This window comes from Chiloscyllium punctatum, chromosome 20, assembly GCF_047496795.1.
Source record: "Chiloscyllium punctatum isolate Juve2018m chromosome 20, sChiPun1.3, whole genome shotgun sequence".
Taxonomy (NCBI): Eukaryota; Metazoa; Chordata; class Chondrichthyes; order Orectolobiformes; family Hemiscylliidae; genus Chiloscyllium; species Chiloscyllium punctatum.
This window is the reverse complement of record NC_092758.1, coordinates 73,634,991-73,656,889: the sequence shown is the minus strand read 5'-3', so window position 1 is coordinate 73,656,889 and position 21,899 is coordinate 73,634,991. Positions and strand designations below refer to the sequence as shown.

General features: G+C 44.2%; 1 protein-coding gene across 4 annotated transcripts in view; it reads left to right on the top strand.

The window, feature by feature from the left end:
* The window catches only part of LOC140492194 (A-type potassium channel modulatory protein KCNIP1-like), a 503,740-nt gene that overhangs the window by 237,816 nt on the left and 244,025 nt on the right, over positions 1 to 21,899 (top strand). The window contains exon 1 of one of the 4 annotated variants that reach the window (XM_072591069.1): positions 18,783 to 19,172. The exons of the other annotated variants lie outside the window; for them this stretch is intronic. Within the exon in view, the coding sequence (XP_072447170.1) occupies positions 19,070 to 19,172 (103 nt within the window). The 5' untranslated portion in view covers positions 18,783 to 19,069. Of the gene's footprint in view, positions 1 to 18,782; positions 19,173 to 21,899 lie in introns of those variants that run through there. 4 annotated transcript variants of the gene reach the window in all.

Below are 21,899 nucleotides of genomic sequence, written 5' to 3'. Positions count from 1 at the left end.
GGATACACCAAACCATGAGTTAATTGAGTCAGCCAGAATTCAACTGCAGTGAAGGCAGCTTGAGAATCAATGTGAAATGAAGCCATTTCAAATGGAATTCCAACAAGCAGAGAAAGAGCACATCAGAGACCAGAAGGGGAAAGAAGCAAAAAGAACACCATAGAGTCAAAGAATCATGCAGTACAGAAAAGGCCCTTTGGCCTATCAAGTCTGTACTGCCAAAATGCACTAATACCTACGAAATAACTCCACAAAAGCTGGTATCCCATTACCAAGTCACCCTTTATTTACATGTGCATAGTTACCAGCTAGCATAGTAACGGAAGCAGCTCCTTGAGTGAGTAGAACCCCTGACACTACTGCTTATATCTGTCAGCTAGGAGTGCCTAATTGGATCAGGTTAATAGCCCCAATCGGGGAACTCGAACACTGAGATCCATCTGACTGATATCATTCCACTCACGCCAACTCTCCCCCTCTAAGTCCTGGAACATAAGGCAGTGCATTTTCCTGTAGCTTCTCCTGAGGCGTTTTTACACCATGTCTGGTTCCTCTGTCCTGGATACTGGTAGTGTAAACCAGACCACAGTCCATGTCCTGCACCTGGAGCATTACACCTGAAACCCATTTTCTTCAGGCTGTAACAGTTGCAATATTTGCCGTGTCCATCTTGTCCTCAGAGGTTTCTTTGATGCTGGGCATCCCCACAGATTCTGACAGCCTTGCCGGATATTCTGAGGGGCCAGGTATGTTTTTGATCCTGCCCCATTTGCGAGGTTGCAGCTTTCATGTGGTCCACATGCTTGTCCAGCACCAAGTTCCCTACTGTTAAATGACAGAACATCTCTGGGAGTCTGCGTATTACAAAAGACGCTCATAACTTGTCAATCGTTGTCCCCGTATTTAACGAATGAGCTCTATGCTGTCCAACACTTTGACTGAGCATCCACAATGACTGAAAACGTAGCCCAAAAAAGGACCGACAAAGTCAACACAAACTGAGTTTAGGGCTTACCTGGCCATTCCAGTGAATAAGGGGGAGCTGCTGGCGGTAATATCTGTCCTTGTTGACACTGCACCATCGATGCGGCTATGTCGGCATCCAACCCTGGCCAACAAACATAACCACTTGCCAGCTTCTTCATTTTGGAAGCCCCGGGATGACCGCTGGTGGAGTTCAGCCAGTATTTGCTCAGGACAATCACACTTGCTCCCCCATAATAACATGTTGTCCTTTCGGGTGATCTGGTCCTACCAGCTCCGGGAAAGTTTCAATTCTGGTTGTGATGACTCTTTTGTTTCCAGCTTTTAGTGTTTCCAGGACGGGATCTTTTTGCATCCACAGTCTGATATTGTCAGTGGTGACTGGAAGAGTGTCTGGAAAACCAGTACAGACACTTCCATTGGCAGCACCACCAGTGGTCTATCTGTCCGTGGGAGGCATTTACCACATGGGTTCCCAGACGGTGTTGCAACTTGTAATTATACACACTCTGAATAAGAGCCCACTGCTGAATTTAACCTGAATCTATGGCCTACACAGCCCTGTCCTCTTTAAGTAGCTCTCGCAGGGGTTTGTATTATGTTACTATTTCCAAAGAAGAGTCACTGGACCCAAAATATCAATTCTGCTTTCTGTCAACAGGTGATGCCAGATCTGCTGAGTTTTTACAACAATTTCTACTTTTGAACTGAACAAATATTTTGGCTCTGTCTTCACAAAAGAGGAAATAAATAATCTCCCAGCAATGTTTAGGAAACCAAGGATCTTATGATACAGGAATTGAAAAAAAAATCAGTATTTATAAACAAAAAATGTGCTAGAGAAATCAATGTAGTTAAAGGTTGACTGCAAGGCTTGATAATTTAGATCCCAGACTACTAAAGGAAGTGGCCTTTGAAATATTCAATGCATTGGTGGTCATTTTCCAAAGGCAAAAGTGAGGACTGCAGATGCTAGAGATCAGAGTCTAGATTAGAGTGGTGCTGGAAAAGCACAGCAGGTCAGACAGCATCCAAGGAGCAGGAAAATTGATGTTTCGAGCAAAAGCCCTTCATCAGGAATGGATGAAGGGCCTTTATTCGAAATGTCGATTTTCCTGCTCCTCAGATGCTGCCTGACCTGCTGTGCTTTTCCAGCACCATTCTAATCTTGACTGTGGTCATTTTCCAAAACTCTGTCAACTCTGGAACAGTTCCTACAGATTGGAGAATGGCAATTGAAACTCTATCATTTATAAAAAGGAGGGAGAGAGAAAAAAACAGAATTACAGATCAGTTAGCTTACCATCAATGGTGGAGAAAATACTAGAGACTGGTTGAAAAGATTTGGTAAAAGGATATTCAGAAAGCATTAATGGATTAGACAAAGCCAACCTGGGTTTATGAAAGTTAGTTGCACTCTCAAAAAAAACTCCAGTAAAATAATTAATAGAATAGATCAAGGATACCCAGTGGATGTGCAGTATTTGGATTTCACGAAGCCTTTTGAAAAGGCCTCACATAAGGGCTTGTGAGCAAGATTGAACATGTGGGTTTGGGAGTAACGTTCTGGTGTTGTTCTAGAATTAGTTGACAGACAACAAACGAAGAGTAGAATAAATTGATCTTTTTCCCAGGCAGGCAGTGATTCGTGGTACATCATAGGAATCAGTGCTTGACTCCCAGCTATTCATAATATATATAAGTGATTTGGATGAGGAAACCAAACACAATATTTCCAAACTTGCTAAGAACCCAATACTAGGCAGGATTGTGAATTGTGAGGAAGATGCACAAAAGCCTCAAGACAATCTAAACAAGTGTGGGCAACTGCATGACAGATGCAGTGTAATGTGAACAAATATGAGGCTATACACATCAATTTGAAAAACAGAAAGGTAGAGAATTTAAATGGTGGTATATTGGGGATTGGATATACAAAGGGATCTAGGTGTCCTGCACACCAGTCAATAAAAGTGGATGGTGCAGGTGCAGCACATAGGAAGATAAATGATATATTGGCCTTCATTTGCAAGAGAATTTGAGATCAGAAGTAGGTTGTCTTAGACAGAGCTTTGGTGAGAACGCACCTGGAGTAGAATGTGCGCTCTTGGTCTCACTACCTAAGAGAAGATATACTTGCCATAGAGGGAGTTCATTGGGGCGGGGGGGGAGGAGGGGTTCACTAAATGGGGATGTCAGGACTGTCCTATGAGTATGTATTGACTTGATTTTACAATGATGAGAGTAGATCTGATTGAAGTTTCTTACAGGGCTGGACAGACTAGATGCAGGGAAGATATTTCCCCTGGTTGGGAAGTCAAGACATAATCGCAGGCTATGGAGTAGACCATTTCAGATTATGATGAAGAAACATTTCTTAGATATTAAATAATAATTTATTTAGATGTTAAGGAGATCGGGGGGGTATGCTGAGAAAGTTGGGAATATGGCTTCAGAGTAGAGGATCAGACATGATCCAACTGAATGATGGAACAGCCTGAAAGGACTTATTGGCCTAATTCTGTTGCCAATTTTTGTCTCTATTGATGTTAACGTTAAGGTTAATACTGTTGTTTTCTTTTTCTTAGAATTTAAATACATTTTTGAAATAAAAGTACAAAAAGCAAGTATAACACAGGTCTGTACAGACTTTACAGAAATTACAGCTGGACTTTGACATTCTTCATTGCAGCTTAAATCCAGTTACAACAAAAAGGCATTTTCTAATAAGAGTCATGAGATGTACAGCTTGGAAACAGACCCTTCAGTCCAAACTGTCCATGCCGACCAGATATCCCAATCCAATCTAGTCCCACCTGCCAGCACCCGACCCATATCCCTCCAAACCCTTCCTATTCATACACCCATCCAAATGCCTCTTAAATGTTGCAGTTGTACCAGCCTCCACCACATCCTCTGGCAGCTCATTCCATACACGTACCACCCTCCGTGTGAAAAAGTTGCACCTTAGGTCTCTTTTATATCTTTTCCCTCTCCCCCTCGCCCCCTAGTTCTGGCCTCCCCAATCCCAGGGAAACATGAAAGGAAATTATTTACATTGCTTTCAGGCAAACTAAGAAGTCACAGATCTTAACAGACGCTTGTTATACTTTGAAGTAAAAACTTTAGACAGTGGTCTTTCCCTCCTGTATCTTGGAGGCAGCTGCCCCAAGTTTTAGTGTTTCTCTCATCCCATCAGGCAGCATGGTGGCTCAGTGGTTAGTACTGCTGCCTCACGGTGCCAAGGACCTGGGTTCAATTCCAGCCTCAGGTGACTGTGTGGAGTTTGCACATTCTTCCCACATCTGTTTGGGTGCTCTGGTTTCCTCCCAGAGTCCAAAGATGTGCAGATTAGGTGGGGTGGCCATATTAAGGTTAAGACTATTGTTGTTCTGAGTAGGGTTAGTCGTTTTGGTCAGTATTATTAATTTTCAGATCAGGGATTGTACCATTGATGTTAGAGGCAAGGCTGATGTTCCAACATGGAAATGGAGATAGTGTTAGCCTCGTGCTTGATCTGAACCCTGCTCTAATTATACACAGACATTGATCTTATCTTAACGACATTACAGTTCAATTAATTAACTTAGAGTTCCCCTGTCCAAGCAAAGTACTCTGATGTATGGATCCTCCATCAAAACGTACAGTTTATTACCACCACAACTGTACTGCTGCCATTCTCTGGCCATAAAGATCCATCAGAGAAAGTGCCAAACAAGGACACAGAACATCCTGTTCCCATGACAACTCGACGTTAAAGCAGCAGTGTTTTCCAGTACAATGAACCTGAGTTATTGATGATAATTTCAGTCTGTGTAGTAAAGTGTTCAGTAAGTATAGAACTGACAGCATCCACTGAAGTCAGAGCTGTCACTGACTGTTTGTTAAGACATTACAATGGAGCTTCCTCCATTACCATCCACCCACAATCTGCAGATGTGAGTGTGCAAGTGGCTTTGGAGGAAGTGACTGTCAGCCTCCTACTAAACCTTGCTGTGTGACAGTGAGAAACCAGTAAAGTCTGTTCTTAGTATCAATGCCTGTTCAGGTCAAAGAGGGTCAGAATGTGTGTCACAAAATGCATTGTTTTAGCTAATGGATATTTGAGCAGTCTGGAGGTTGGGAAATCTGCCAATGGAGGATTTGATTCTTCCTGTAGTGAGTACCCTTTCTCCATACTTCTAGTATTCCAAGGGAAAAGAGAATTTTTCTAAATTATGGTATGAGATGTGGTAGTTACTGTCCGGACATGCAATTATTGTCCAACCCTGTTGAGAAAAGGTTAGTGAGCTGCCTTCTTGAACCACTGCAGCTTTTGTGATATCGATATATTCACACACTGTTATGAAGGGAGCTCCAGGATTTTGACCAAACACTAGCAAGGCCGAGATTGATGCTGTAAAGTGCTTCCACTTTTGATCATTTTGTTGGACTGTAGCTTTTTGATACAATTGAATGGCTTTCCAGGCCAATTTGGAGGACATTTAAGACTAAAACACATTGCTATGGGTCTGGAGTCACAAGTAGGCCAGACTGGGTAAGGATGGCAAATTGCTTTCCCTAATGGATACTAGATGTGTTTATTATGACTATTACAGTTGTTACATGGTCACCATGAGGTTATCTGCCATGGTGTGTTTCAAACCCATATCCCTGACATATTGCAAACAAAAAAGAAGTTGCTGGAAAAGCTCAGCAGATCTATCAGCATCTCTGGAGAGAAATCAGAGTTAATGCTTCTGAGGAAGGGTCACGGATCTGAAACGTTAACTCTGATTTCTCTCCAGACATGCTGACAGACCTGTTGAACTTTTCCAGCAACTTCTGTTTTTGTTTCTGATTGACAGCATTCACAGTTCTTTCAGTTTTTATTCCCTGACATATGACCCTGGAGCAGTTGATTACTAGTCCAGTGTCATTATTGCTGTACCACCACCTTCTGCAAGAATTGCCACACACTATACAACATATCCCATTATACATCAATTCCCATGAGGAGACAGTAAGGACTGCAGATGCTGGAGATCAGAGTTGAAAGTGTGTTGCTGGAAAAGCACAGCAGGTCAGGCAGCATCTGAGGAGCAGGAGGATCGACATTTCAGGCCAGAGCCCTTCACCAGGAATCAATTCCCATGACACAACCCACCCTCACACAACACGCTTGTGATGCAATCAACCCATTATATAATCTGCCCAATATATAATCCACTTATTATACAACTCACTCATTAAAAAAACACACCTACATTTTAATCCACCCTGTATACAATACACACATTATGCAATACATCTCATTATACAAGCCATCCTTATCCAACTCACCTATTATGCATTTTACCTATGACCCACTCATTATACAACTCACCTATTAGACAACCCACAAATTGTATTACCCACCCAATGTGCAAGCCACCCATTTTACAAGCCACCTATTATGCAACACACCTATTATACCACCTATCTATTATATTACCCACTTAGTATAAAACTCACCCATTATGCAACCCACCCAGTATACAGCCTACTCAGTATACAACATGTGCATTATACAATGCATCTATTACACAACCCACCCAATATACAACCCACTCATTATACAATCCATTGAATTTCAAAGTTTGTGCGAAGATTTGTAGCTCGGGTGCTGGTTGTTGTGGTTCTGTTCGCCGAGCTGGGAATTTGTATTGAAGACGTTTCGTCCCCCGTCTAGGTGACATCCTCAGTGCTTGGGAGCCTCCTGTGAAGCACTTCTGTGATGTTTCCTCCTGCATTTATAGTGATTTGTATCTGCCGCTTCCAGTTGTCAGTTCCAGCTGTCCGCTGCAGTGGCCGGTATATTGGGTCCAGGTCAGTGTGCTTATTGATTGAATCTGTGGATGAGTGCCATGCCTCGAGGAATTCCCTGGCTGTTCTCTGTTTGGCTTGTCCTATAATAGTAGTGTTGTCCCAGTCGAACTCATGTTGCTTGTCAATCCATTGAATAATGATACCACATTTCTTGTCATCCAGCACCTTTCCCACGGCCAAAGAGGAATTGAAAATGTTTACAAGCACCCCTGCTATTTACTCCCTTGCTTCACTCAACAATCTGGGATATGTTTCATCCAGTCTAATTCCGGTGTGCCAGATGACTAAAGCATCCTCTCTATTTCTGTTAATTTCTTTAATTGTATCACAGACCGTCTCCCTGATTTCTATACATCATCAACACATTTGTATTCATTTGTAACTGCACTGGAATAGCTTGGCTAGGGACATGGCAAATTCTGGAGTGCAAGTCTACAGTACTATTGGCAGATTGTTGTCAGGGCCCATAGTCTTTGCAGAGTCCAGTGCCTTCACCATTTCTTGATATCAAGTGGAGTGAATCGATTTGGCAGATGACTGGCATCTGTGATGCTGGGTACCACTGGAGAAAGCCAAGATGGATTACCCACTCAATAATCCTGGCTTAAGATTGTTGGGAATGCTTCAGCTTTATCTATTGTACTGATGTATTGATATACCTCATCATTGAGGATGATGATATTTGTAAAGCCACCTCCTGCAGTGAATTGTTTAGTTGTCCACCAACTGGATGTGGCAGAACCTACTCTGATCCATTGGTAGTGGATCGCTTCACTTGATCTATCATTGCTACTTATGCTTATTGCTCTTTGGATGCTGCCTGACCTGCTGTGCTTTTCCAGCGCCATACTTATTGACTCTGATTCTCTAGCGTCTGCAGTGCTCACTTTCACATCAATGTCTGGCACCACAATGAATTTAGACTATGATTCTGTGAGGACAAGCAAAGCTTTTTTGTTCCTGCTTCAGTACATTTTCACCATCAGAGGGACTGGATGAGACACCCGACTGTTGCAGTGCACTGAATGTGGAGCCTGAAATAGTTATACGGCCAGGAAAGAGGAATTCACAGCAGGGAGGAACTGTACACATGTTTGTGTGAGGCTGAAGCTTCGGCCATGGAGAAACCCAAGGAATCCCGCCCTGTGGAGAAACCATGGAAGCATGGCAACTGCAGGAAAGGCTTCTGTAGAAACTGATCAGTGCAGTCACAGCGGAGAGAGGCCGTTCTCCTGCCTTGAGTACAGGAAGGGCTACACCCAGGGCTCTACCCTCATGCCCCACCATCGGAGGCATATCGGGGAGAAGCTGTTCACCTATCCTGAGTATGGGATGGCGTTCACCCAGACCTCCCACCTCCAGAGGCACAGGCGTGGTCATTCCAGGGAGAGGCCATTCTCCTGCCCGATTGCAGGAAGGGCTACACCCAGGCATTCACCCTTGTGGCCCACCAGCACGGTCACACCAGGGAGAGGCCTTTCTCTTACCCAAAGTACGGGAAGGCCTTCACCCAGGCCTCCCTCCTGGTAGCTCACCATCGGGTCCACACCAGAGAGAGGCCTTTTGCCTGTGCTGAGTGCGGGAAGGTCTTTACCCATGTCTCCACCCTCATGGCCAACTGATGGGACCACACGGGTGAGAGGCCTTTCAGCTGCCCTACATGCAGGAAGTGCTTTACCTGCTCCTCCAACCTGCTGAGGCAGCAGGGGGTCTATACCAGGGAGAGGCTGTTCGCCTGCCCCAAATGTGGGCACACGTTCACATGGTCCAGCAACTTGCAGAGGCACCAGCAAGGGCACCAACGCTCCCAACAATCAGATTCTGTCAGTGATGCTGCTGTGCCCGTTCTGACACTGGGTGCAGTAGGAGAATCAGTGGGCATGTTTTTGTTTTCTGATGGATTCCCCAACCCACAATGGTTCACAGCGCCAGGGACTTGGGTTCAATTCCACCCTCAGGATGACTGTCTGTGTGGAGTTTGCAAATTCTCCCTGTGTCTGCGTGGGTTTCCTCTGCGTTCTCCAGTTTCCTCCCACAGTCCAAAGACACACGGTTAGTTGAATTGGCCATGCAAAATTGTCACATAGGTTAGGTGCATTAATCAGTGGTAAATATGGAATAATGGTGGGGGGGAGAATGGGTCTGGGTGGGTTACTCTTCAGAGGGTCAATGTGGACTTGTTGGGCAAAAGGGCTTGTTTCCACACTATAAGTAGGTTGTAACAGGCCTATCTTTATTAGGTGGCTATATACTGATGAGAGTAAAGAGGTAGGAATATCAGGAGTGGGTTTATTATGGGAGGAGTATGTATGGTTTTTCAAGAATGAGTATTTCAGTTAAGTATTTCAGTAGCAGATGTTTTACAGGTCGTGTATAACACAGCAGTTTGCTTCACCAGACTGACACCTCGTTTTTAGGTATACCGTTTGCTTGTCTTGGCACGCCTTCTGACACTTATCTTTGAACCAGGGCTGATCCCCTGGCTTGATGCTAATAGTAGATTCTGTGTTGCTGAAGTGAAGGCAAGACTTCATCTCCATAAGGACTGTATGATGGCTACTCTTACTGATACTGTCATGGACAGATGTATCTGCAGCTGGCAGATTGGTAAGGATCAGGTCAAGTATATTTTTCCCACTGGTTGGTTCCCTCACTTTGTACTGCAGACCCAGTTGATGCAGCTATGTCCTTAAGGTCGATCAGTCATGCTGTTTGTGGTGGACATTGTAATCCCCCATCCAGAGTACATTCCGGACCCTTGCCGTCCTCTGTGCTTCCTCCAACAGTTATTGAATGTGGGGGAGTACTGATTCATCAGCTGATGGAAGATGGAGCGTGGTAATCAGCAGGAGGTTTTCCTTGTTATTTAACCTTATGCCATGAGACTTCACGGTGTTGGGAGTCAATGCTGTGGACTACCAGAGCATCTTCCTCCAACTCTGCTGCCACTGCTGCTGGGTCTGTTCTGGTGGTGAGGGAGAAAGGTGATGATGATGCCTGGGACATTAACAGTAAGATAGATAATCAATCCATCATACCATCCATCTAATATGTCTCAGCCATGATATCACTCACATAACACACAACCAACCCAGTATACAAACCACCTGATATACAACATTTTTGTGTCACCGTAGTTTGACCATAGGGCTGCTCTATCATTTGAGAGAGTTGACTGCTGATGATTTAACCTGAGGGTTACCATACCTTGGGCGAGGAGAGAGGTTGAGAAGGAGAGTTGATTTGCTCACCAACCATCCAGCCAACTGAACAAAACTGATCCCCTTTATACCATTTAACTGCCCACCCAGTTTACCACACTGTCATTTTACAACCCAACCTACGATACAAACCTCACAGCTGCAGGGGTTAGCCCGATGCCTTGCGTTGTGAGGAACCTGGGAGCGATTCCAGCCCAAGGCGCCTGTCAGTGGAGTTTGTACATTCTCTCTGTGTCTGCGTGAGTTTCCTTCAGGTGTTCTGGATTCCTGCCACTGCCTAAAGCTGTGGAGGTTAGGTGATTTGGGCGGTTTGCACTGAGGTGGGTGGCTGGGTGGAATGCTGTCCTGGGAGTCAGTGCAGACTCGATGAACTGAATGGCCTCTATCTATACTGTTAGGATTCTGTGATTCTACAAGCTACTCATTATACAGCCACTCGGTATATAGTTCACGCAGCATACAAGTCACTCAGTATACAGTTCATGCAGTACACAAGTCACTCGGATTATAGCTTACCAGGTATACAAGCCACTTCGTATGTAGCTTACCAAGTATACAAGCCACTCAGTATACAACTTACCCGGTGTTCAAGCCACTTGATATATAGCTTACCCTGTATACAAGCCACCTGGTATATAGCTTACTCAGCATACAAGCCACGCGGTATATAACATACCCAGTATACAAGCCAATTGAGATATAGCTTACCCAGAATATAAGTCACTCAGTATATAGCTTACAAAGTATACAAGCCACCTGATACATAGTTTACCAAGTATACAGGCCACCTAGTACATAGTTTACCCAGTATACAAGCCACCCGGCATATAGCTTACCCAGTATACAAACCACCTGGTATATAGGTTACCCAGTATACAAGTCACTCGGTATATAGTTTACCCAGTATACAAGCCACCTGGGATATAAATTACCCAGTATACAAGCCACCCGGCTTATATCTTACCCAGTATACAAGCCACCTGGTATATAGCTTACCCAGTATAGAAGCCACCTGGTATATAATTTACCCAGTATATAAGCCACCAGGTTTAGAGTTTATGCAATATACAAGTCACCCAGCTTATACCTTACACAGTATACAAACCACTCGGTATATAGCTTACCCAGTATACAAGCCAACCGGTGTATATAATACCAAGTATACAAGCCACCTGGTATATAGCTTACCAAGATTACAAACCACCCGGTATATAGCTTACTCAGTATACATGTCACCCGGTATACAGCTTACCCAGTATTCAAGCCACTCGGTATATAGCTTACCCAGTAAACAAGCCACTTGGTATATAGCTTACCAAGTATACAAGCCACCTGGTATATAGCTCACACCGTATACAAGCCATTTGTTATGTAGCTTACCCAGTGTACAAGCCGCTTGGTATATAGCTTACCCAGTATACACCCACTTGGTAGATAGCTTACCCTGTATACAAACCACCTGGTATATAGCTTACCCAGTATACAAGCCACGTAGTGTATAGCTTACCCAGTAGGCATGCCGCTCGGTGTATAGCTTAGCAAATATACAAGCCACCTGGTATATAGCTTACCAAATAAAACGCATAGGGCCGGCTGAGGTTCTGCTACATTCAACTGCCTGCAGTAGAACAGCCGCTAAATTGGTAGTGGCGGGATTCGAACCCGGTATGTAGCTTACGCAGTATACAAACCACCTGGTATACAGTATACCCAGTGTTCAAGCGACTTGGTATATAGCTTACACTGTACACAAACAACCTGGTATATAGCTTACTCAGTATACAAGCCATGCGGTATATAGTTTACCCAGTATACAAGCCACCCGGCTAATAACTACCAGTATACAAGCCACTCGCTATAAAACTTACCCTGTATACAAGCTACTCGGTATAAAGTTTACCCAGTATACAAGCCACCTGGTAAACAATTACCCAGTATATAAGCCGCTCGGAATAGCTTACCCAGTATACAAGCCACTTAGTATGTAGTTTACCCAGCATACAAGCCGCCCGGTATATAGCTTACCCAGTACACAAGCCACTCGGTATATAGCTTACCCAGTATACAAGCTACCCGGTGTACAGAATACCAAGTATACAAGCCACCTGGTATATAGTTTACCAAGTATACAAGCCATCCAGTGTATACCTTACCCAGTATACAAGCCACCCGGTATATAGCTTATCCACTATACAAACCACTCAGTATATAGCTTACCAAGTATACAAGCCACCTGGTATATAACTTACCAAGTACAAGCAACCCAATATATAGTTTACCCAGTATACAAGCCACTTGGTATATAGCTTACCAAGGATACAAACCATCTGTTACATAGTTTACCAAGTAAACAAGCCACCCGGTATGCAGCTTACCCAGTATACAAGCCACCTGAACATAGAACATAGAACATAGAAAAATACAGCGCAGTACAGGCCCTTCGGCCCTCGATGTTGCGCGAACCGAAGCCTACCTAACCTACACTAGCCCAATAGCCTCCATATGCTTGTCCAATGCCCGCTTAAATGACCATAAAGAGGGAGAGTCCACCACTGCTACTGGCAGGGCATTCCATGAACTCACAACCCGCTGAGTAAAAAATCTACCCCTAACATCTGTCCTATACCTACCACCCCTTAATTTAAAGCTGTGTCCCCTAGTAACAGCTGACTTCATTAGCGGAAAAAGGTTCTCACTGTCAACCCTATCTAAACCCCTAATCATCTTGTACACCTCTATCAAATCTCCCCTAAACCTTCTTTTCTCCAATGAGAAAAGTCCCATGTGCCTCAGCCTTTCCTCATACGATCTTCCTACCATGCCAGGCAACATCCTGGTAAACCTCCTCTGCACTCGTTCCAATGCCTCCACATCCTTCCTATAGTATGGTGACCAAAACTGCACACAATACTCCAGATGAGGCCGCACCAGAGTCTTACACAACTGCAACATGACCTCAGGACTCCGGAACTCAATTCCTCTACCAATAAAGCCCAGTACACCATATGCCTTCTTCACAGCACTATTTACCTGGGTGGCAACTTTCAAAGATCTGTGTACATGGACACCAAGATCCCTCTGCTCATCCACACTACCAAGTAGTCTACCATTAGCCCAGTAATCCTTCTTCTTGTTACTCCGACCAAAGTGAATGACTTCACACTTAGCTACATTGAATTCCATTTGGCACCTTACTGCCCAGCTCTGCAACTTATCTATATCGCGCTGTAACCTGCCACATCCTTCTTCGCTGTCCACAACTCCACTGACTTTCGTGTCATCCGCAAACTTGCTCACCCAGCCTTCAAGCCCCTCCTCCAGGTCATTTATAAAAATGATAAACAGCAATGGTCCCAAAACAGATCTTGTGGAACACCGCTAGTAACTGCGCTCCAAGATGAACCTATACCATCAACTACTACCCTCTGTCTCCTTCCAGCCAGCCAATTCCTAATCCAAACCTCTAATGCACCCTCAATGCCATACCTCCGTAGTTTTTGCATTAGCCTGCCATGGGATACCTTATCGAACGCCTTGCTAAAATCCATATACACCACATCTACTGCTTTACCCTCATCCACTTCCTTGGTCACCTTCTCAAAGAATTCAATAAGGTTTGTGAGGCATGACCTGCCCTTCACAAAACCATGCTGACTATCCTTGATCACATTATTCCTATCCAGATGTTCATAAATCCTATCCCTTACAATTCTCTCTAAGACTTTGCCCACAACAGAAGTGAGACTCACTGGTATATAGCTTACCCAATGTACAAGCCACTTGGTATATAGCTTACCCTGTAAACAAACCACCGGTATATAGCTTGCTCAGTATACAAGCCACTCGGTATTTCGCTCAGCAAGTATACAAACCACCTGGTATATAGCTTATCCAGAATACAAGCCACCGGGTAAATGGCTTACCCAGTATACAGGCCACTTGGTATATAGTTTACCCAGTATACAAGCCACCCGGCATATAGCTTACCAAGTAAACAAGCCACCTGGTATATAGGTTACCCAGTATACAAACCACTCGGTAAATAGCTTACACTGCATACAAGCCACTTGGTATATATCTTGCCTGGTATACAAGCCACTCAGTATATACCTTACCCACTACAAAAGCCACCCGGTATATAGCTTACCAAGATTACAAGATACCCGGGATATAGCTTACTCAGTATACAAGCTACTCGGTATATTGCTTACCCAGTATACAAGCCACCTGGTATACAATTTCCCAGCATATAACCCACTCAGTATATAGCTTACCCTGTATACAAGCCACCTAGTGTATAGATTACCCAGCAGACAAGCTGCCCGGTATATAGCTTACCCAGTACACAAGTCACTCGGTATATAGCTTACCCAGTATACAAGCCATCCGGTATATAGGATACCAAGATCCATCCGGTGTATAGCTTACCAAGTATATAAGCCACCCAGTACATAGCTTACCCAATATACAAGCCACCCAATATATAGCTTACCCAGTATACAAACCACTCGGTATATAGCTTACCAAGAATACAAGCCACCTGGTATATAGCTTACCAAGTACAAGCAACGGTATATAGCTTACCAAGTATACAAGCAAACCGGTATATAGCTGATACAGTGTACAAGCCACTCGGTATATAGCTTACCAAGGATACAAACCATCTGGTATATAGTTTACCAAGTATACAAGCCATCCAGTATATAGCTTATACAGTATACAATCCACCCGGTATATAGCTTACCCAGTATACAAGCCATTTGGTATATATCTTACCTAGTATACAAGCCACTCCCTATAAAACGTACCCAGTATAAAAGCCACCCGGTATATAGCTTACCAAGATTACAAGACACCCGGTATGCAGCTTACCCAGTATACAAGCCATCTGTAATACAATTACCCAGCATATAAACTGCTTGGTATATAGCTTACCCCGTATACAATCCACCTGCTATATAGCTTACCCGGTATACAAGCCACCCGGTATATAGCTTACCCACTATACAAACCACTTGGTATATAGCTTACCCAGTATACAAGCCACCCAGTATGTAGGATACCAAGTATACAAGCCACCTGGTATATAGCTTACACAGTATACAATCCACCTGGTATATAGCTTGCCCAGCATACAAGCCACCCGGTATGCAACTTACCCAGTATACAAGCCATCTGGTATATAGCTTCCCCGGTATACAAGCCACCCGGTATGCAGCTTACCCAGTATAAAAGCCACTCGGTATATACCTTACCCAGTATACAAGCCATCTGGTATATAGGTTACCCTGTATACAAGCCGCCTGGTATACAATTACCCAGTATATAAGCCACTCGGTATGTAGCTTACCCAGTACACAAGCCACCCAGTATATAACGTACCCAGTATACAAGCCACTCGGTACATAGCTTACCCACTATACAAGCCACCTGGTTTATAGTTTACCCAGTATACAAGCCACCCGGTATATAGCTTACCCAGTACACAAGCCACCCGGTATACAACTTACACCGTATACAAGCCACTTGGTATATAGCTTACCCTATATACAAACCACCTGTTATATAGTTTACCCGGTATACAATCCATGCGGTATATAGCTTACCCAGTATGCAAGCCACTCGGTATATAGCTTACGCAGTATACAAGCCACTTGGTATATACATTACCCAGGGTACAAGCCACCTGTTATTGGTATATACATTACCCAGGGTACAAGCCACCTGTTATATAGCTTACCAAGTATATAAGCCACTTGGTATATAACTTAGCCAGTATACAAGCCATCCAGTGTATAGCTTACCCAGTATACAAGCCAGTCGGTATATAACTTAGCAAGTATACAAACCGTCTGGTATATAGTTTACCCAGTATACAAGCCACTTGGTATATAAATTACCCAGTATACAAGCCACTCGGTATATAGCTTACCCTGTATACAAACCACCAGTTATATAGCTTACCCAGTATACAATCCATGTGGTACATAGCTTACCCAGTATGCAAGATGCTTGGTAAATAGCTTACCAAGTATACAAGCCACCTGGTAAATAGCTTATGCAGTATACAAGCCATACATTACCCAGTGTACAAGCCACCTGTTATATAGCTTACCAAGTATACAAGCCATTTGGTATATAACTTAGCCAGTATACAAACCATCCGGTATTTGTTTACCCAGTACACAAGCCACTTGGTATATAACTTACCCAGTATACAAGCCATCCAGTGTATAGCTTACCCAGTATACAAGCCACCTGGTATATAGCTTAGCCAGTATACAAGCCATCCAGTATATAGCTTACCCAATATACAAGCCACTCGGTACAGAGTGTACCCAGTAAACATACCACCTAGTATATAGCTTACCCAGTATACAAGACACCTGGTATATAGGTTACCCAGTACACAAGCCACCCGGTACATAGCTTACCTAGTATACAAGCCACTCAGTATATAGCGTACTCAGTACACAAGCCACCTGGTATATAACTTACACAGTATACAAGCCACCCTGTATAGAGCATACCCAGTATATAAGCCACCCAGTATATAGCTTACCCAGTACTCAAGCCACCTGGTATATAATTTACACAGTATACAAGCTGCCCGGTATATAGCTTACACAGTATACAAGCTGCCCGGTATATAGCTTACACAGTATACAAGCCATTTGGTATATCGCTTACCCAATATACAAGCCACCCGGTGTATAGCTTACCCAGTACACAAGCCAGTTGGTATATAGCTTGCCAAGTACAAGCAACTCGGTATATAGCTTGCCCAATATACAAGCCATCCGGTATATAGCTTACCCAGTATACAAGCCTCCCGGTATATAGCTTACACAGTATACAATCCACCTGGTATATATTATGGGTGGCACGGTGGCACAGTGGTTAGCACTGCTGCCTCACAGCGCCAGAGACCCAAGTGTAATTCCCACCTCAGGTGATTCTCTGTGTGGAGTTTGCACATCCTCTCCGTGTCTGCGTGGGATTCCTCCGGGTGCTCAGGTTTCCTCCCACAATCCAAAAGAAATGTGCAGGTTAGGTGAATTGGCCATGCTAAATTGTCCGTAGCGTTAGGTGAAGGGGTAAATGTAGGGGAATGGGTCTGGGTGGGTTGCGCTTTCGCGTGTCAGTGTGAACTTGTTGGGCCGAAGGGCCTGTTTCCACGTTGTAGGTAATCTAATCTAATAGCTTACCCAGTATAGAAGCCACTCGGTATCTAGCTTATCAAGTATACAAGCCACCAGGTATGTAGCTTACCCAGTATACAAGCCACTCGGTAAATAGCTTATCAAGTATACAAGCCCCTGGTATATAGCTTACTCAGTATACAAGCCACCTGGTATATAGTTTACCCAGTATACAAGCCACTCAGTATATAGCTTACCAAGTATACAAGCCACCCGGTATATAACTTACCTAGTATAGAAGCCACTTGGTATATAGCTTACCCAGTACACAAGCCACCTGGTATATTGCTTACTCAGTATACATGCCAGCCGGTATATAGTTTACCCAGTATACAAGCCTCCTGGTATATAGCTTACCCAGAATACAAGCCACCCGGTTTGTAAATTACCCAGTATACAAGCCATTCGGCATATAGCTTCTCCAGTACACAAGCCACTCGATATATAGCTTACCCAGTATATAAGCCACCTGGTATATAGCTTACCAAGTATACATGCCACTCGGTATGTAGCTTACCCAGTACACAAGCCGCCTGGTATTTAGCTTATCAAGTATACAAGCCACCCAGTATGTAGCTTACCCAGTATACAAGCCACCCATTATGCAACCTGCTCCTAGTAAACAGCCCGCATAGTGTACAACCCATCCATTACTCAGCCCACCATGATGCATCAGCCTCTTGTACACTGTCATATGATATACCAGTCTGGGACATTACTGCTCGTTACACACCTGCCAATTTTGAGTACAGAGGGAGAGGTCTCTGGGAATTGAAAACAGACAGGAAAACATCTCTCCCTGATTTGAGTATTGAAGGTGAGTCTGGAATTTGAGTGTAGAGGGAGATGGGCCGTGGGATTTGAGTATAGACGGAGAGAGGAGTGTGGGATTGAGAATCGAGGGAGAGGAGATCTGGGATTTGAGTATAGAGGGAGAGGTGTCTCTGGGGTTTGAGTATAGAGGGAGGACGCGTCTGGGATTTGAGATGGGGGAGAGGGGTGGGGGATTTGAGTACAGAGGGAGAGGTGCCTCTGGGACTTGCGTGCAGAGTGGGAAATGTGAGTCTGGAAATTGGGGCGGCAGGTGGCTCAGTGGTAAGCACTGCTGCCTCACAACGCTGGGGTCCGGGTCGACTGTTTGTGTGGAGTTTGCACATTCTCCCTGTGTCTGTGCTGGTTTCCTCCCACAGTCCAAAGATGTGCAGGTTAGGTGGATCGGCCAGGGGGAATGCCGGGTTACAGGGTAAGGTGGTCGGTCTGAATGAGGTATCCTTTGTAAACTCGAAGGGCCGAATGGCCGGCTTCCCCGCTGTAGGGAATCTAGGGTTCATCCACGCGATGTGAGATTGATGGAGGTGGCAGCATCGGGTGCAGTGGTTGAAATTTTCAGCAGAGTTTACACCGCGTTCGGGATGTGGTGATGCCATTAGTAACCTGGTCCACTCCCCCCCCCCCCCCCCCCAGTCCCGTGGGCCTGTCACTGTCTGTGAAAAGGCTGTTTGGTATGCGCTAGTGGAGAGCACAGCAGCTTCTGGTAGTGAGTGCTATGAGCTGGTGTAAACGAGAGTGCAGACAGTATTAGTTTCCGTTTCGATCCGGCGGCTGCGTCAGTCAATGTAGCTGTGTGACAGCCCACAGTGTTCAGCTGAGGGAATTGAAGTAGCCTTGAACTCACGCTGGAGGAGTAACAGTGCACAGCGTTCACAATCAGTCTCACAGACACGTGTGTGTGTGTGTCTGTGCAAAGGTAGAAGTCACACCAGGTGCCTGGCTTTCCCGAACACACTTGTGGGTCCTGCTCGCCTTCACAGCTGAATGCAAAAAGGAACTGAGTGCCAGAGAACGAGAAAGCCATTCAGAATGGGCGCAGTGATGGGTACGTTATCCCTGCCAACAAAACAGAGGAGACATTCAAGAGGTAAGGTGCTGGGAGCAGTCACAGCCTGTGATTTGCTTCACGTCTTCATTTTCCCTGAGTGAAGAAGGCACGTTCACTGAAGCGGGTCATCGCCCGGAATAGACGCTTTGTTTCTGCACTGAAGGGTTGATTCCCTGCTTGCTTGATTTCAAGTTCATGTGAAATCCTGTGCTGTTTGTAGAATAATGCATGCAGAGTGGATTTTTTTTTTAAAAAACTGTTGCAGCTGATGGTGGGCAGTGTGAGATGGCTTTTGTGCGCTTGGTACACCAGCTGATGTTGCAGAATGGGGCGAATCTGAAATAATTACAGGGGGTACATAGCAATATTACCGAAACCCAACTGGAACTGCGTCCGATAATAAACTTACAAAGTGATGAACTCAAACGTAGCGATTAATATAATGAAACTTATCCACTAACGTTGGGAACACTCCCACTAAGATAGAGTAAGAAACATAGTAATATAGTAGCAAAACAGAAACTGTTGAAAAATCTCAGCAGGTCTAACAGTGACCCTTATTCAGAAATGGACAGTATATAGTATCACATATCAATTATACAATGTAGTAGAATTGTAATATTGTGTTATTACCCAGTAATATAGTATTACTTTTGTGTAATCATCTGGTAATACAGTGCAATAAAACCAGCAATGTATACTTACCCAGTAATATAGTGTAATAAACCCAGCAATATAGTGTTACAAACCTAGTAATGTAAAGGAAATTACCTATTAATATAATGGAACAGACGCAGGAAGATAGTGAAATAAAGTAGTCATAGAGATGTACAGCAGAGAAACAAATTAATCCCAAATTAATCAATTTGCCAGCATTTGGCCCATATCCCTCTTAAGTCCTCCCTATTCATGTACCCATCCAGATGCCTTTTAAATGCTGCAATTGTACCAGCCTCCACCATTTCCTCTAACAACTCATTCCATGCACACATCACCCTCTGTATGTAAATGTTACCCCTTACGTCCCTTTTAAATTTTTCCCCTCTCACCCTAAACCTATTCCCTCTAATTCGGGACTCCCCTACCCCAGAAAAAAGACATAGAACATAGAACATTACAGCGCAGTACAGGCCCTTCGGCCCTCGATGTTGCGCCGCCCTGTCATACTAATCTGAAGGCCATCCCAACTACACTATTCCATGTACGTCCATATGCCTGTCCAATGATGACTTAAATGCACTTCAACTTGGCGAATCTACTACCGTTGCAGGCAAAGCATTCCATAACCTTACTACTCTCTGAGTAAAGAAACTACCTGTGACATTTGTCTAATACCTATCTCCCCTCAATTTAAAGTGTTGTCCCCTCATTTTTGCCGTCCCCATATTTGGAAAAAGACTCTCCCTGTCCACCCTATCTAACCCTCTGATTATCTTGTATGTCTCTATTAAGTCACCACTCAACCTTCTTCTTTCTAACAATAACAGCCTCAAGGCCCTCAGCCTTTCCTCATAAGACATTCCTTCCATACCAGGTAACATCCTAGTAAATCTCCTCTGCACCCTTTCCAAAGCTGCCCCATCCTTCTTATAATGCGGTGGCCAGAACTGGACACAATACTCCAAGTGTGGCCGTACCAGAGCTTTGTACAGCTGCAGCATAACCTCCTGGTTCTGGAACTCAATCCCTCTATTAATAAAGGCCAAAATGTTGTATGCCTTCTTAACAATCCTGTTAATCTGGGTGGCAACTTTCAGGGATCTGTATACATGGACACCGAGATCTCTCTGCTCATCTGCACTCCCAAGAATCTTACCATTAACCTAGTACTTTGTATTCCGATTACTCCGTCCAATGTGTATCACCTCACACTTGTCCACATTAAACTCTATTTGCCACCTCTCAGCCCAGCTCTGCATCCTATCTATGTCTCTCTGCAACCTACTACATCCTTCGTCACTATCCACAACTCCACCGACCTTAGTGTCGTCCGTAAATTTACTAACCCACCCTTCTAAGCCCTCATCCAGGTCATTTATAAAAATGACGAACAGCAGTGGACCCAACACCAATCCTTGCGGTACACCGCTAGTAATTGGACACCAAGATAAACATGTTCCATCAACTACAATCCTCTGTTTTCTTTCAGCAAGCCAATTACTGATCCAAACTGCTGTCTCCCACAATCCCATTCCTCCGCATTTTATATAATAGCCTACTGTGGGGAACCTTATCGAACACCTTGCTGAGATCCATATACACCACATTAACCTGTTTACTCTCATCTGCCTGTTTGGTCATTTTGTCAAAAAACTCAATAAAATTCGTTAGGCACGACCTACCCTTCACAAAGCCGTGCTGATATTCCCTGATTAGATTATTCTTTTCTAGATGGTTATAAATCCTATCTCTTATAACCTTTTCCAACACTTTACCAACAACTGAAGTGAGACTCACTGGTCTGTAATTACCAGGGTTGTCTCTACTACCCTTTTTGAACAAGGGAGCCACATTTGCTATCTTCCAGTCTTCAGGCACTATTCCTGTAGACAATGATGTTTTGAAGATCAATGCCAAAGACTTGGCAATCTCTTCCCTTGCTTCCCAGAGGATCCTAGGATAGATCCCATCCGGCCCAGGGGACTTGCCTATTTTCACACTCTGCAGTATTTCTAATATCTCTTCCTTGTGAACCTCAATCTCTTCTAGTCTAGATGCAAGTATCTCTCTATCTTCCTTGCCAACATTTTCATTTTCTATAGTGAA